General features: G+C 39.4%; 1 protein-coding gene across 5 annotated transcripts in view; it reads left to right on the top strand.

Annotated features, from left to right (window-relative positions):
• LOC146004744 (uncharacterized) overlaps positions 1 to 14,830 on the top strand; it is a 632,500-nt gene that overhangs the window by 450,849 nt on the left and 166,821 nt on the right. For 4 of the 5 annotated variants that reach the window (XM_083143714.1, XM_083143712.1, XM_083143713.1 and 1 more), the window contains exons 8-10: positions 1,324 to 3,910; positions 6,204 to 6,787; positions 11,520 to 11,762. In XM_083143714.1, coding sequence (XP_082999840.1) covers positions 1,324 to 3,910; positions 6,204 to 6,787; positions 11,520 to 11,762 — 3,414 coding nt within the window. The remainder of the gene's footprint in view (positions 1 to 1,323; positions 3,911 to 6,203; positions 6,788 to 11,519; positions 11,763 to 14,830) is intronic. The other variant, XM_083143715.1, reaches the window with a different exon arrangement.

Genomic DNA, 14,830 nt, shown 5'->3' with positions numbered 1-14,830 from the left:
AGCCATAAGTTGTAAAACGTTATCCACATCAGTTAGAAGTAATAAAATTTAAAAAAATAATAAAACTTGAAAATTTATAATAATTTGTGATTTTAGGAAATGCACATTTCTTGCATTTTTGTGAAAAGTGTATAGTTATACCATATTTTTGTGCTTTTTAATGTGCCATATAGTTATACCATATTTTTGTGCTTTTTAATGTGCCATTGGATCTCTAGTCTGCACCAGCAATTTCATTCTTCCAGAATTTCATTCCTTTAGAAAGACCGCTCTTATATTTTAAAAAAGACATCTGCTTCTTTCAAAGACCATTCAAGCGAATCTCCCTGTGGTTTGATTTGCTTCTACTGTTGTCTGTCTCTAATAATTTTGTGGCATCGTATGTCTCATTTTATATCACAGATCTAAAGCAGTGAAATAGACCGGAAAATTTCACTATAATACTCCAGAAGAAATTCTAAGCAGATGCAATTGTTCAAAATTTGAACACAGTGATGAATTCAGTGGGTCCAGGGAAAAATACCTCCAGAAATAGAAAAGTCCCCTCCCCAAGAAATTTCAATAGCTGCTAGGGCATTCGGGAAATAGCTAATTTGGCAACATTGTTCACTTTGGCTTTTTCATTCACTTTAATTTAACGTAGAACGTACCTTTTCTGTCTTTTATGTAAATATAAGCACTGTTTTATTGCTCTTAAAAGTCAATATAATGAATTAATTTAAATTATCGCCCATTTTGATAATTGGTAGTGTCGGCGATTAAGAGGGCAGTTGCCCCCCTCCACTTTTCGCCACTTTTGCCCCCACATTATGCTAAACCTTATCTACATAAGGAAATATACTGCCTTTGTGCCTCCAGTTTTGGCACCTTACCCCCTCCCCCCTCTCTCGCTTTTGGAACCCAATCGCCAACTAGTAATACATACAATAAAATTCAAGTTCATTGAAACTTAACAAAACACTGTTTGAACATCATTTGAAACATTAGTTTAAACAAACTTTCAAAGGAAGTGTGCTAAAAATGTCACCAGTAGCACCTTAAATAAAAATTGATGAATAATTTCCAGATTTTCATCGATCTACCTTTTTTGTAAAAATAATAATTGGGCCACATGATCCCTCAGCCTGTATAATTCTCTGTGGAACTTGTGTCCTGTCCATGTGTGTTTGTGATTGTCCTTTCATAAATTTTATCTTCTCACCCTTCATTCTTATTGTTGCGATTAGCCAAAAGTGGTCTAGACACACCATTATTTTTGTTTTGCATAAAATCTCATCTCAAATAAGACAGATTTTCCTAAATGCATGTTTGGTTTAATTTCAGAGGATTCCCTGAACCGCCGTCGGCGACGTAGAAGTCAAGCAGATCGCCAGAGTCCAAGCACTGACCAGGAAGGCTCCGGCATTAAATCAGCAACCATCATCCGCCAATTATTATCTCCTGCTCCGGCTCACGCCACCAGTTCATCAACGGACCGTGTATCTCCCCTCAGCAAAGACAGTGTAGTTCACAGAAGAATTGTAAGAGCTACCCAGGTTCTTGGAGAGGGCCACAAGGTGGGGGCCGATGACAGTGATCGCAAGCCAAGAAGTGCTCTTCCTCAGAAACCGAATCTTCCCGAAGTGTTCCGCCCTCGCGTGACATCACAGTCAGCATCTGCAGGCCATAAGCCACCCCCGGCTCCAGCACCCTCACCCGATGCTCCTTCCCCAAACAAGTCTCCCTTTAAGACTTCCCTAAGGAAAACTTCAGAGTCTGGAACCAACTTCCTTCTTGCCAAGAGAACCTCTGAGAAGAGGGAAGTTAAATCCGAGTTGTATAGACTTCCACAGAGATCACCCAGTAGTAGAAAGAGTGAAGAGAGGGAAACTACATCTCCCGTGTCCAAGCTCAGATTCCAGTCCCCAGGTAGAAGCTCTCCAAGCAAGGATATCGTATCGAGAACACAAGCCCATTTAGTGTTCGATCATTCGAATAGTGCAGACCTTTCTGTTGATAATGTCAGGGGTCCAGATAGTGACATTTCACACAGAGTTGAAGTCCTGACTGCGCTCACTCGAGAAACCGTAGCAAGAGTCGATAGATTGACCAGTCTTTCCCTTAATAGTGATTTACGAGGAACCAACCTTCAAAGCTTTCCTTCGTCGAAGGGATCATTCGAGATACCAAGTGCCAATCTAAATAGTGAGAATTCTAATTTTGTTCATAATAGCGACAGAGTTTGTGTTAATGATAGTGAAACAGTGCCACATTTTAGTGAGGATAGTGGTAAAGAGAATGTACCTGTCTCATTAGATATAGAGGACAAAAGTGGCGATGAATGTACTAGTAGCATAAGCACAAGTGATGTGATATCCTTCCCGAGTAGTGAATGTAGGTCAAGTGAAGATAAAAACATGTCGGGCATACGATCTAAGTTGTACGAATCCAATATACTCTTGTTCCAAACCCAGAATTCTGGTCTTGGTGGAGCCATTATTCCAGATTCCAATCAGAAGAGCTTCCAATGGGGCTCCGGCGATCACATTAATAGAGATGAAGAATCACCAAGACAAGAGCTAGTCAACGTGCCTATTAATGACGAGCATGTCACAATTAGGAAAAAATATAGAAATTCAAGGCGTCCTTCCATTTTGAAAAAGAAGTCTGTTGAGGAATATCCGTCGTCCTCACCTGTTTCAATATTGAAGCGCAAATCGTCTCAGGATGAAGGTGTTATGAAAAGCTCTCCACCACCTTTGCCTTCGGAGTGGCACAGACCTCAGGGAATTTTGAAAAAAAGGGCGAGTCTCGATGAGTCTGTAGTTAGAAGCTGTTCACCTGACATATCTATAGTTGAGATCGGAGGCGACTTCAAGCCAATTCTCCGGCAGCGGAGGTCCTCTTTGGAGGAAATCAGGACCCTCTCTCCGGAACCACAGTCAATTCTTAAACGAAAGTCCAGTAGAGAAGAAATAGAAGAGAGATCGTTTTCACCAGAGCCACAGGGTATTTTAAAACGTAGATCGAGTTCCATTGTAGACGTAGGAGAAGGTCCCGATCCTAGACCAATACTCAAGAAGAAAAGTAGTTCCGAAGATATCGACTCAGAGCCGAAACCAATTCTTAAGAAGAAATCCAGCACTGATGATGAACTGGATGATAAACTGCGTCCGATATTGAAAGCTTCAAGAAAGAGCCTAGAAGATATACAGATGCGAGATTCGGAGCAGTCAACTGATGCAGGGAGATTTCCTATACTGAAGAGCAGAAGTGCTACATTGCCATCTGAGGTGGCCTCTGATTCTGAAGTGAAGCCAATATTGAAGCAAAGCAGTGTAGACAAGCCTGGAATCCTCAAGAAGAGAGAGTGCTCAGAGTCTCCTACGTGTGTCCGAGCAGATGAAGTTGCGAGAGCCAGAAGCGACTCCGTGCCCGTAGTAAGTCTTCACAAAACAGAAGCATCGGTAATGCTCAGTTCTTCAGCGTCAGAGATTCTTGCCAGTGCCAAAAACCTACCCAAGCCAGTACCAGTTAAGAAGTTTGATCAGATGGATCAAGAGCTGAATTCAGTCTTGAGGCGAAGGTCCCTTGTGGTTAACGGCCAACCAGAAAGCCCATTGCCCAAACCGCAGCGCTCTTTGTCCCCTACGTTGCTTATGTCGACTAACAGGTCCTCTGTTGCAGAACGGATCCTCAGCATGGAAACAAAGTTCGAAGTGAACCGAAGGAAGAACTCGTTCAGCCCTCCTTGCCCAGCAGCTTCCACTGGCGCAGTTCCGAAAGTGCGATCTGCATTCTTAAGATTCTCGGATGACACGGTGGAGGAATCTTCAGGAACTGGCAGAAGATTCTCAGCTAAATCTGCACGGGATAAAGATAGGTTCAGAACTCAGCCTATTACCTTGGGTGAACTACAGGAATCCAGCAGGTATGGACATTTCATATGCTTAGTAACTTCAGAAAGATAAGGCAGATTGTTGTAGTGCATATGCAGGGTGTCCCAAAAGTCTGGTCTCGTAGGGAAAGTCGGAAGTCTTGAAGTGATGAATGTTGAATATTGATAATATAGCCTTTGTTTCAGGTGGGAAAAGCATCATGGCAATAAATGTTCAAATTGCTTCCCCTCTCGAGCCCTGCAGGTATGGATAAGAGAACAAGAACAAAAATGCTCTCGCACTCTTCTTGCAGAAGAGGTGTTGGAAGCAAGACACATCAGATAGCTCTTTGTACATTGCATAAAATTGTTGGTGTGGTAGTGTGCCATACACCAGAAATTTCTGCTTTCTCTTGCATAGTGTATGTTCCATCCCTGGCATCATTTCATCTACATTCATTTACCTGCAAGAAATAATCATTACTTCCCTATCAGACCGGACTTTTGAGACACCCTGTATATATTTTAACTCTCTTTGTCCAGACTTTTTTCTTCTCCTGCAAAAAGAAGGAAAAATGCAAATTAGCAGAGTTTACATCTTTGTTATCCAATGAACATTAAGCAAATTTTCACAATTTTCGTTCACTAGGTCCCAGATGGCTTAGGGGTAATGTTATCGCCTTGTAATCAAGGGCTCCCAGGTTTGATACCCAGTGGGGCACATTGCACAGTGATTTGGATCCCACTTTAAACTACAGGTCCAGTCCTGATTAATCTATCTGTGCATAAAGTGGACTTAAAATAAAAATTCAAATTTATTCACTAGTTGAAGAAATTGTGAATCAGTGTAACAAAAAAACAAACAATGGTGTTTTGTGTATGTGATGGTGAACAAGGTGACTGAGAGGGTTCATTTACTCTTGACATAATTTCTTACATAATACTTGTCAATATGTGAAATAGGTTCCACAACACCACCAAACTCTTGTAAATGCTTATAATTTTCTCTTCTACTACATGTTAAAGCAAGAAATTGAAGAAGATGTAAGAAATGTCACAAATGTAAAAATAAAATCAATTGATAAATGCTTCTTAAAAAGTCAGTTGAGTTTCAGATTTCGTAGCAATCTGGTACCCAAATGATCAATATCATAAGATAGAAGTAGTTTAATAGATAAACCATGAGCACTGAAATACTATAAAGTATGGCTATATATCTATTATAATTGATCCAAAAATACAATCATTTTGAATATAATTATTTCTGTAGTAATTTTTGTATGAACTTTAATGCCATGGGTAAATATAAAACTCTTGATGAGCAGTGAGATTGTTTGTATAATTCAGTTCTAGTCATTTATAATGTTGACACAAATTATTTTTAATAATCTAACCTAATTAGCTACAGTTGTACCATACAAAAACAAATTTTTAAAACTTGAGATGGAATAGTTTGACTGAGTTATGAATTAAGGTATGCTACAAAGTTCCATTAAATAGTGTTTTATACTAATATTAAGTCTAACAAAGCCATTGAAATTTCATATGTACTGTGCTAACATTTCACTTTACATAGAATAAAATGTATCTATTATCTAGCCTAAGTCGTGATCTTAATTTGCTACAAAGCCAGAGGCTCCTGGTTCAAATCATGGGTAACTGTTTCATCAGTTCGTCATTCAGCCTCGCTCTTATAGTTAACCTAAGAACTGAAATGAAAATAAAGAAAATGTATCTATTAGTTCTTTAGGGTTGAATTTTAATTCAGCAGATTTATTAGAAATTGTAGCCAAAATATTGTAAAATTTAATAATATACATGTTAGATTAAGTAGTTCTAATTTTAACATTGCAATGTATCAAATATTTTTCAATATTTCTTTATGTATTTTAAATTTCTTCCCAAATAGAAAACTGCTTAATAAATTCAAAACTTACTCTGAATCTAATATATATTGGTTAATATGCATGAATATTTAGACATCCTGCATTTTTCTTGTCATTCTAGCCAAATTATCACGTTTTGGAGACTTGTGTTTCTTTCTTGTCAACAACATAGATAAAAAAAGTGGCAATTAAAAAATTTTCAGTTGTCACATATTCAAATTTGCCAAATTGTATATGGATTTCTGCCAGCTTTGTGGGCGCAGCACATGCTTGGTTCCGATGAGAACGTGTCGTAAAGTTTGTTTATGAATGGTAACATAGGCACTTGTGCCAATTCTATATTTAGTAAAGTGGGTCACCTCCAGATGGAGAATTCAGTTTCCATGTAGCCTTTCTTGTGAGCTGTGTGCTTGTTTCTAGCTGAGAAGTTTGCGTGCCTAATTCAACTGTTCTGTTTTCAGCTTGGAGTCTGTCAAAGCTTTTCAGAATGCTGTTAGGGGTTCGATGAACGGTGCTGAAGATGTCGTGCAAAGTGAGGGTGAAGAGAGAGAAGCGATAGAGGATTCAGAGAAGGATGGTGCTTTGGAAACTGGTGCCGAGGATATAAATGGGAACGATTCGGCATTGGTTCCTGAGAGGAGTTGCGTTAATGGGATTTCCCAACTTTGTTCCCCGGATGAAGTTGCGACTCCGTCGGAGTGTCCCGTAAAAAGTAGTCAAATGGAAGATTTGGGTGCGGAACGTCGTCAGTGTGCTGATATAGATGGTGAAGAGGAACCCATCTTGAATACTAGTGTTTCGGAGAGGGCGTTGCTGTTCATGCGGATGCAGGAGCAGCAGAAGTTAGCCGCAGAGGAAGCAAAAGCACGCATCCCAAAAGGTGGTAGATTCCAAAGGTACAAGGACCGTAAAGAAAGATCAGGTCGATTTTCCACACAGCCGATCACTTCGGATGAGGTACATGAGGCTGTTCTTCAAGCAGAAAATCAACTAAGCGAAAGTCAGTCTATGGAGCAGATTGGCGGTCCAAGGAGTCAGGAAACACGTAAGTAGTTTTCTTTGCTTTATGCATTAATTCATGATATAATAATGGTGTTATTGAGGAACACTGTACATAATAGCCTATATATCACTGTTGGACATTATTTCATTGGTTCAGTTCATTGTTAAAAATGTCATTTCATTTATTTCACTTGGAAAATTGGATAAAGTCTGATTTATGGTATTAACCTGCTGGATACTTCTGAATCTTTTTTGTGTGGCACTAGGTGATCAGTTTGGATCAGAATATGCAGCTTGTTCTGAAAACAACAACAAAAAAAAACAACATCCGTAGACATTCACAGGAAACTGGGAAGAAAAGATCTGAAGGGGTTCATTTAGCACTAGAAGTACACTTCTCAAAAGTTATCGTACCACCCCGAAATATTTCAAAGCTCAAATATTGTTAATGTGGCAACTACAACGCCTTGAATAACGTAGTGTGGAAAACGACCCAAGAAACTGGTTCCCCAGACGGATGAGAAACGTAGATGGCAGTGCGATCAATATCGGTGCTAATTTTCTTACGAAAGTAATGCGGCTCTGTTAGTTTTTGGAATATATTATGTAGATTTGTTTGTCTTGAAAGGCGGTACATGAATTGATGGAAACAGTTATATTTGTGGAGTGATTTGCAGTCACGAAATGACATTAATTTGGAAAGAAAAATAAAATAAAATTAATAAATAAATAGCATGCGTAACACAAGAAGAAACATCGCAAAGTGATTCCGGATGTCAGGTGTTGGATTGTGTACTAGAGTTTTATTTTTCTATGTTATTAGAATATAAATAGTATCCTGAGAGATATTTCATACAGAGGCGACAAACCACAAGTGCCGCTTGGAAGCGAGCAGTCCGTAATCAATGCAGCCTTTCAAACCGTAGGTACACAAGCTCTGACTGCAGTTTCCTCAAGGAGATTTTACACCAAAGTGACACGCGACAAACGATACGAGGATTTCACACCAAAGCGACATGGGTCCTTCGGTCCAAGGCAACTTGCATACCGAAGTGACACATGTTGCTTGGAAACGAGCCAATCAAGAGCAACATTTCACATCGTAGCGGCATGACGGGAAGCACAGGCCAGCGTTCGGTTGGTAAACTCCTCAAGCGATAAGTGTTGCGTGCCCCTTGTGGCTTTGGTGCGCAATCTCCCTAAAGCAAGACACTCATTGCATCGTGCATGCGCGAACAACAAACCACTGCAACATGTTGCAAGCTATTGAGGAAATGGCCCAGTTTGAGCGATGCACAAGTGACAAGTGTGACTTATTGTGTCGCCTAGATCTGTTGTTGTAATGTGCGGTTTTTCGTGTCGCCTATCTGTTCGCACAATTAGCAGCAAACGCTTGCTAATAGACTGAAGGCACCATGTCGCTTGTCACTTAGTTGGGAACACCCCCTGTAGCGCGTCGCTTTGGTCTGAGCACCCTTCCTGTAAGGAGCTTTCCTACCGCAGTAACAAGTAGCTTGCGAATACGCCATATGAACGTGTCGTTTGCTGTTTGGACTCTCATGTGCAATGAATGCTATTTTACAGTCTGGAAGTGTGTGTCACTAGTGTGACAGTGTGAACATCCCGTGTCGCTTGTCCCATTGGTTTGAAAGTTTCCTTACACTCATGTCGCTGGCACTAAGAAAGTTTTGTGGGATTCCCCTTGTTGTTCCATGGAATCATCATTATCATCATCGCCGCAATTAGTTTAAAGCGGAAGAAAAGAGACAGTAAATATCCACAATACAAATGCTTCAGTGTGTATATCTTTAAAAGAAATGATGATAATAATAATGATGAACCTAATTCATACATAAAAATTTAGTTGCCAAGAGCATTCCACGCGTATTTTTTCTCCCGTATTATTAACGAAAGTATGATGATAACAGGACATGTTCGACTGTCTAGAATGTTCGTTAATATCTTCGCGACCACTGTACCAAATATCATAGCAATTATCACATTCATAGAAATGCTTCATGTAAAAGAATCAGACGTTGCAGCGAAAACTCCATTTACTTCCATTATAAGCAGACGAAGACCAAGCACCGGATTCAACACCAGCACCTCTAGCGGATCATTTTAGAGTGGAACCAGCCAGAGCGTGCAGAACTGTGCAGTTTTCCACACTACGTTATTCAAGGCGCTGTAGTGGCAACATAGCTCTAGAAGAGTCAGCTGAGAGTAGCCAACTATATGACAGGCCCCTCTATCAGATGACAAACGCTACCAAGAAATTTTGATTCTCGCACATTACATGACTGTAAAAATAATAACTGAAACCTTCTTTAAAAATGTAGATGATTGTGCGAGCAACCACTTGCACATGTTCTGATCACATTTTTGCAGTAGACTGTGGGAAAATATGAAAATGTGTGGATTTCATAGCATTTTGCAAGGAGTTATAAAATTAATTTCACATAAACTATTTCTAAACATGCCCCTCTGTGTTCAGACATGATGGCATTTTGCACTAGGTGAATCATTACGTATTGCCGTGTTTGAAGCATCGAAAAGAATTCTCTGCATTCAGTTTGAACAAGCAGAATCGTAAATATTCTTGAACATTGTTCCTCCAAATTGTTTTCCTTTCGTAATGGTTTATATGTTTTTACCCTCGTGTTATGTGCGAGGATGAAAATATCTGGGCACAGTGTCCTCTGGTAGAGGGGCCTGTTGTAAAGTTGTCTACTCTCAGCGGACCTTCCATTGCTATGTTGCTACATTAACGATTTCTGGACTTAGAAATTTTCCAGGGTAGTCGGATAACTTTGGAGAAGTTTATGTGTGACAGCAAGTTCAAGATACGACACAATAGAAGAATTATATTTGGGAATAACACTTGTGGTTGTAAATTCCTTTCCAGAAATTTATGACAATATTCTATCATCCAAAACAGAGAGACTGTTTTCATTGATGGATTTATTTGCATTATTTTACTTCACTTTTTGTGCCACTTTTGGCTAATTTGCGAAGATGGGGATGAGTGATGACATGATTAAATTGATGAATGGATACTTGCAAACATCCTTGCCCAGGCTGGGATTCGAACCTGGGACCCCTGGCATCGTAGTGCGAGAGACTTTTCATGTTTTACTAGCACCTCTGGCAGAATTACGAGGGTCATCCAGAAAATAAAAGACCGTTTGGTTATACAAAATGAAAAACACAATATTTATTGGAAAAAACAATTCTGTTACATAGCTGAAGCTTCCTTCACTTCTCTACATAATCACCTCCTACATTTAAACATTGTCGTATCTGGGCACGAGCTTCAGAATTCTCATGTTATACTCTTCTGCCACCAGTTCATTAAGCCAGGTGGTCACTGCATTCTCCAACTCTTCATCATTTCCAAAACGTTTACCGTCCAGAAACTCTTTCAGCTTAGGGAACAGGTGGAAATCGCTAGGAGCAAGGTCCAGACTATAGGGTGGATGATCAAAAATTTCCCATCCGAATTGATCCAGCAATTCTTGAGTTGCACCAGCAGTTTGAGGGTGGGCATTGTCGTGCAGAAGCACAATTTCTGCAGAAAGCATTCCTTGCCTCCTGTTTTGCATGGCTCACCATAGTCTCTCACAATAATGATTTGCATTGATCGTAGTGCCTTTTGGCATGAAATCCACCAAAAGAACACCTTTACGATTCCAAAAGACTGTAGCCATGACCTTAATGAACTGGCGGCAGAAGAGTATAACATGGGGATTCTGAAGCTCGTGCCCAGATACGACAAATTTTTAAATGTAGGAGGTGATTATGTAGAGAAGTGAAGGAAGCTTCAGGTATGTAACAAGATTGTTTTTTCCAATAAATATTGTGTTTTTCATTTTGTATAACCAAACGGTCTTTATTTTCTGTATGACCCTCGTACTAGTAAATTCATGTGGGAAGTACCCAAGTTAAAGCAGATGCTTAACAGCAAAAGGAAATGGAGAAAAGTAAAATAACTTTTAAAAGGGGTGAAGTACCATACTTTTCCAGTAGAGAAGAAAAGACTACAAAAGAACGTCAACAATGTAGTTTTTATGAGTGAACATTTCTTTTGTGTAACTTTTTTTTTTTTTTACCTGTATGCACCATGTAGCAATTTTCCGTAGTCTCAAACCAGTAGGTACGTGTCATTCTGTGTTTCTTATTGAAATATTTTATTTTCAATCCTAAAGTATATGTTTATTGTAAATCCTGATGAAAAACTTTCAATTGTCGAATGCTTTATGTCGTATGCTGATTGAACTCGAAGGCCAGACCTGATTATTAAATGTTGTCGGTGTTTAGTCTGTGCGTTCTTCCTGTTAAACATGTCCAATATGATATAGCCGTCCTGTGCGACGCAACTTTGTATCTTCATATCACAATGTAAGTTATTGTGCTGATTATGTTACTGTGTTCCTAAATTATACATTTACGTTCGTGTTACTAATACTGTTTTATTCCTGACTCCATTTCTTGTATAATTGAAGAACTGAAAGAACCCGAAACTCAACACTTTATACCAGAATTTCAGAATTATCCAGCAAGTTAGACAAATGCATGCCAAGGTCCCCTTCCACAACATTATTTTAAGTTGGCATAAATGGATTTTTTTTTAAAAGTGTAAGAACCCAATTGGCACTTGCTTGATATCATTGTGTGTGGAATGAAAGGCATGCTGATTATTTCTGTATATTTACATACATTTTTTTTTGGTTTATGTCATTGCCCAATGCATGAAATCTTTGTATTTTCCTCTTCAGAGGGTAGTGATGAGGATGACCCATCGAAGCTTAGTTTGGCTGACCGGGTAAATCTCTTCAACCAAAAAATAGTGGATGAACGCTTGCCTCGCAAACCCAGTTTCGATGGTGTTACTGTGAGGAAAAAAAGAGGGTCCTCACGCTTCAAAACACAGCCAGTCACCACAGAGGAAGTGGAGAAAGCACAGAGTATTTCTCCCCTTGTCGCTTCTTTCACAAAACCACCGGACCCCGATGTTTTAGGTGTGCCTTATTTTATATTAGTGTGTAAATGCATGACTCTAAGCATGTGCATGTGTCAGTAGTTGTAGTAACAAAAGTAGACGTACTGTTAGTTAATTGCATGTTACTTTAGAGCATTGGTATGAGTTTGTATATAATTTTATTGCAGAGTTCTCCTTTGGATGAATTTTTCCTATTTCTTGCTAGTAAAATTTATTGAAAGAGTTGACAAAAGTCTTATTTTCAGCTTACATTTTTTATTGCCCATGTTGATGTCGTTCACATTCCTCGACATGATCATCTTTCCAAACATTCTATCTTCTTTCTAAATGCCTTGTCCAAATCACATATTTCTTGTTTTGTTACATTGGGTTTTCCAGATGCCTTGTATGGATCTCAGCAGAGATAATGTATGGCAAAATTGCCCATCACAAAGTTGTGCTTTTATATTTGATTTTATTTGTTGCAATGCGAATCAATATAATAACAATAGTAACGTGTCGTGCAACAGCCTTTAAGGTCCAGGGCCTACCTACCAACTACCACTCCCACACATGGGTGTCCGGAAGGAAAGGGCCATGCCCCCCCCTTCCCCCTGAAATTGAAAGTCAACCAAAAGTTATGTATTTCACACACATAATTTCATTTATCCACAATAATGTGTGTTAATTATTGCATGAACACCATAAATTCAAATTTAAGCAATTATTTTTAGGGAACAACACTATTTTGGGGGAAAATGTGCCTTGTTTGCCCCCCCCCCTGAAAAAAATACCTTCCTTCCCCCTCCCTGGAAAAAATCCTGCAGATGTCCAGGCTCCCACATACCTTAGCACAAGTGAGTAATCGTCCAACCAGTTAAGGGGTTACGTGTGGTCAGTACAACTAACCTCCAATCATTGTTATAGTTTCCATAACCAGGTTATGCTACTCATTCCTAGCTCCCCAATTCCCTCACGATACTGGGTGCCCACCGGCCACATACACAGGCTGAAATCTCTGGAGAAAAGTTATCCCCTAGGAGACTCAAACTGGAGCACGTCTGGTATCCTGAGCATGAAGCTGCCTGATGCCTTAGACCTGACGGCCACAGTGAGAGTTAATATAATAAAAATAAATAAAAGTGCTTCCCCGTGCTTTGCGCCATGCCAAGAAGGCATATATGGGGTATGGAGTTAGGGCCTCACACTTTCTTGATCAGGACCGAAGTTGGAGGTGATGTGATCAGTACCACAGTTTCCTCCAGATAGGCTACCCACTTTATACGATGCTGCTCCGGAGCCGCTTGAACAGATGGAAAATATCATAGTTCTCCCTCTCTCTACCGTGAGTTAATATTGGAAATAAAATTGCTAATGAAACAGGAAACGACTGGTGCAACTCCATTCTTTACAAATATATTCACTTTATTTGTTGGTCTGTCTGTGCCAAACTGCAATGAGTGAAGTATGACAATCTTTTGAATCAAACTATCACCAGCTAAACTACAAATGACAGATCTCATAGCACTTCAGGTAGTTTTTTTTAAACAGAAGAAGTGTTATCCGCAGTTTATATTGCACATTTCATGTTAAAAGGGCAAAATTCGGTGTTATTTTGAGAAATGGCATAATTCTAGTTATTTCGCTATTCCAAAACACAGAAAACTTGCCACCTCTACCTACCCAAATAAATGTTAAACACTTTATTTTGCTTTCCTAAACTTTTCAGTGTTATTGTTAAAATTAAAACTTAACGTCCCTATGTGTAATACATCAGTATTCTGGATTATTGAGGAGGGAGGGGGCAGGACTCTCATGAATTAGAGCACTGGTTCACCTTTCTGTATAACCTTCAGTTTCGAGTCTGCTCTGCTAAAACTAGAATATTTCTTCAGAACAGGTTAAAAGTGTAAGGATGAATAGAAGTTAATAACGTGGCACAAATGTTGGTTGTATTTTATTCATGTGTTTGTAGCCTGTTGCCAAAATGAGAGATTGGCAGTTCTAAAATGGAGATGCTGGGGAAAAATATCCTTGCCAAAATGAGAGATTGGCAGTTCTAAAATGGAGATGCTGGGGAAAAATGTCCTTGCCAAAATGAGAAATTGGCAGTTCTAAAATGGAGATGCTGGGGAAAAATGCCCTTGCCAAAATGAGAAATTGGCAGTTCTAAAATGGAGATGCTGGGGAAAAATGCCCTTGCCAAAATGAGAAATTGACAGTTCTAAAATGGAGATGCTGGGGAAAAATGTCCTTGCCAAAATGAGAAATTGACAGTTCTAAATTGGAGATGCTGGGGAAAAATGTCCTTGCCAAAATGAGAAATTGGCAGTTCTAAAATGGAGATGCTGGGGAAAAATGTCCTTGCCAAAATGAGAAATTGGCAGTTCTAAAATGGAGATGCTGGGGAAAAATGTCCTTGCCAAAATGAGAAATTGGCAGTTCTAAAATGGAGATGCTGGGGAAAAATGTCCTTGCCAAAATGAGAAATTGGCAGTTCTAAAATGGGAGATGCTGGGGAAAAATGTGCTTGCCAAAATGAGAAATTGACAGTTCTAAAATGGAGATGCTGGGGAAAAATGTCCTTGCCAAAATGAGAAATTGGCAGTTCTAAAATGGAGATGCTGGGGAAAAATGTCCTTGTTAAAATGAGAAATTGGCAGTTCTAAAATGGAGATGCTGGGGAAAAATGTCCTTGCCAAAATGAGAAATTGGCAGTTCTAAAATGGAGATGCTGGGGAAAAATGTCCTTGCCAAAATGAGAAATTGTCAGTTCTAAAATCGAGATGCTGGGGAAAAATGTCCTCGCAGAAGGTGCACATTAATTATTCAGTTTGTATAAATTGGTTGGATAATTGCATGGCAGGGATTTTAAGGGCACATTACACACTCCTTTAACACAGCACAATTTTGCCGCTATTGGTGAAACTAGGATTAAGTTTCTTGATTTCTTAACTACTATCCTTTGGCCGTGTCCGAAAGGTGCAAGGCCATACTTGAAGCGAGCATCCTCAGAGTACGGTCTTGGAGTGTGGTTTTAGTCGTGAACTGGAAGTGAATCTTTCGAATTGCATTTCATCTGCAGCGCCAAATACGATAAGTAGATAA

This window comes from Lepisma saccharinum, chromosome 22 (assembly GCF_977018435.1).
Source record: "Lepisma saccharinum chromosome 22, izLepSacc3.1, whole genome shotgun sequence".
Lineage (NCBI taxonomy): Eukaryota > Metazoa > Arthropoda > Insecta > Zygentoma > Lepismatidae > Lepisma > Lepisma saccharinum.
This window is presented reverse-complemented; position numbering and strand designations above follow the sequence as displayed.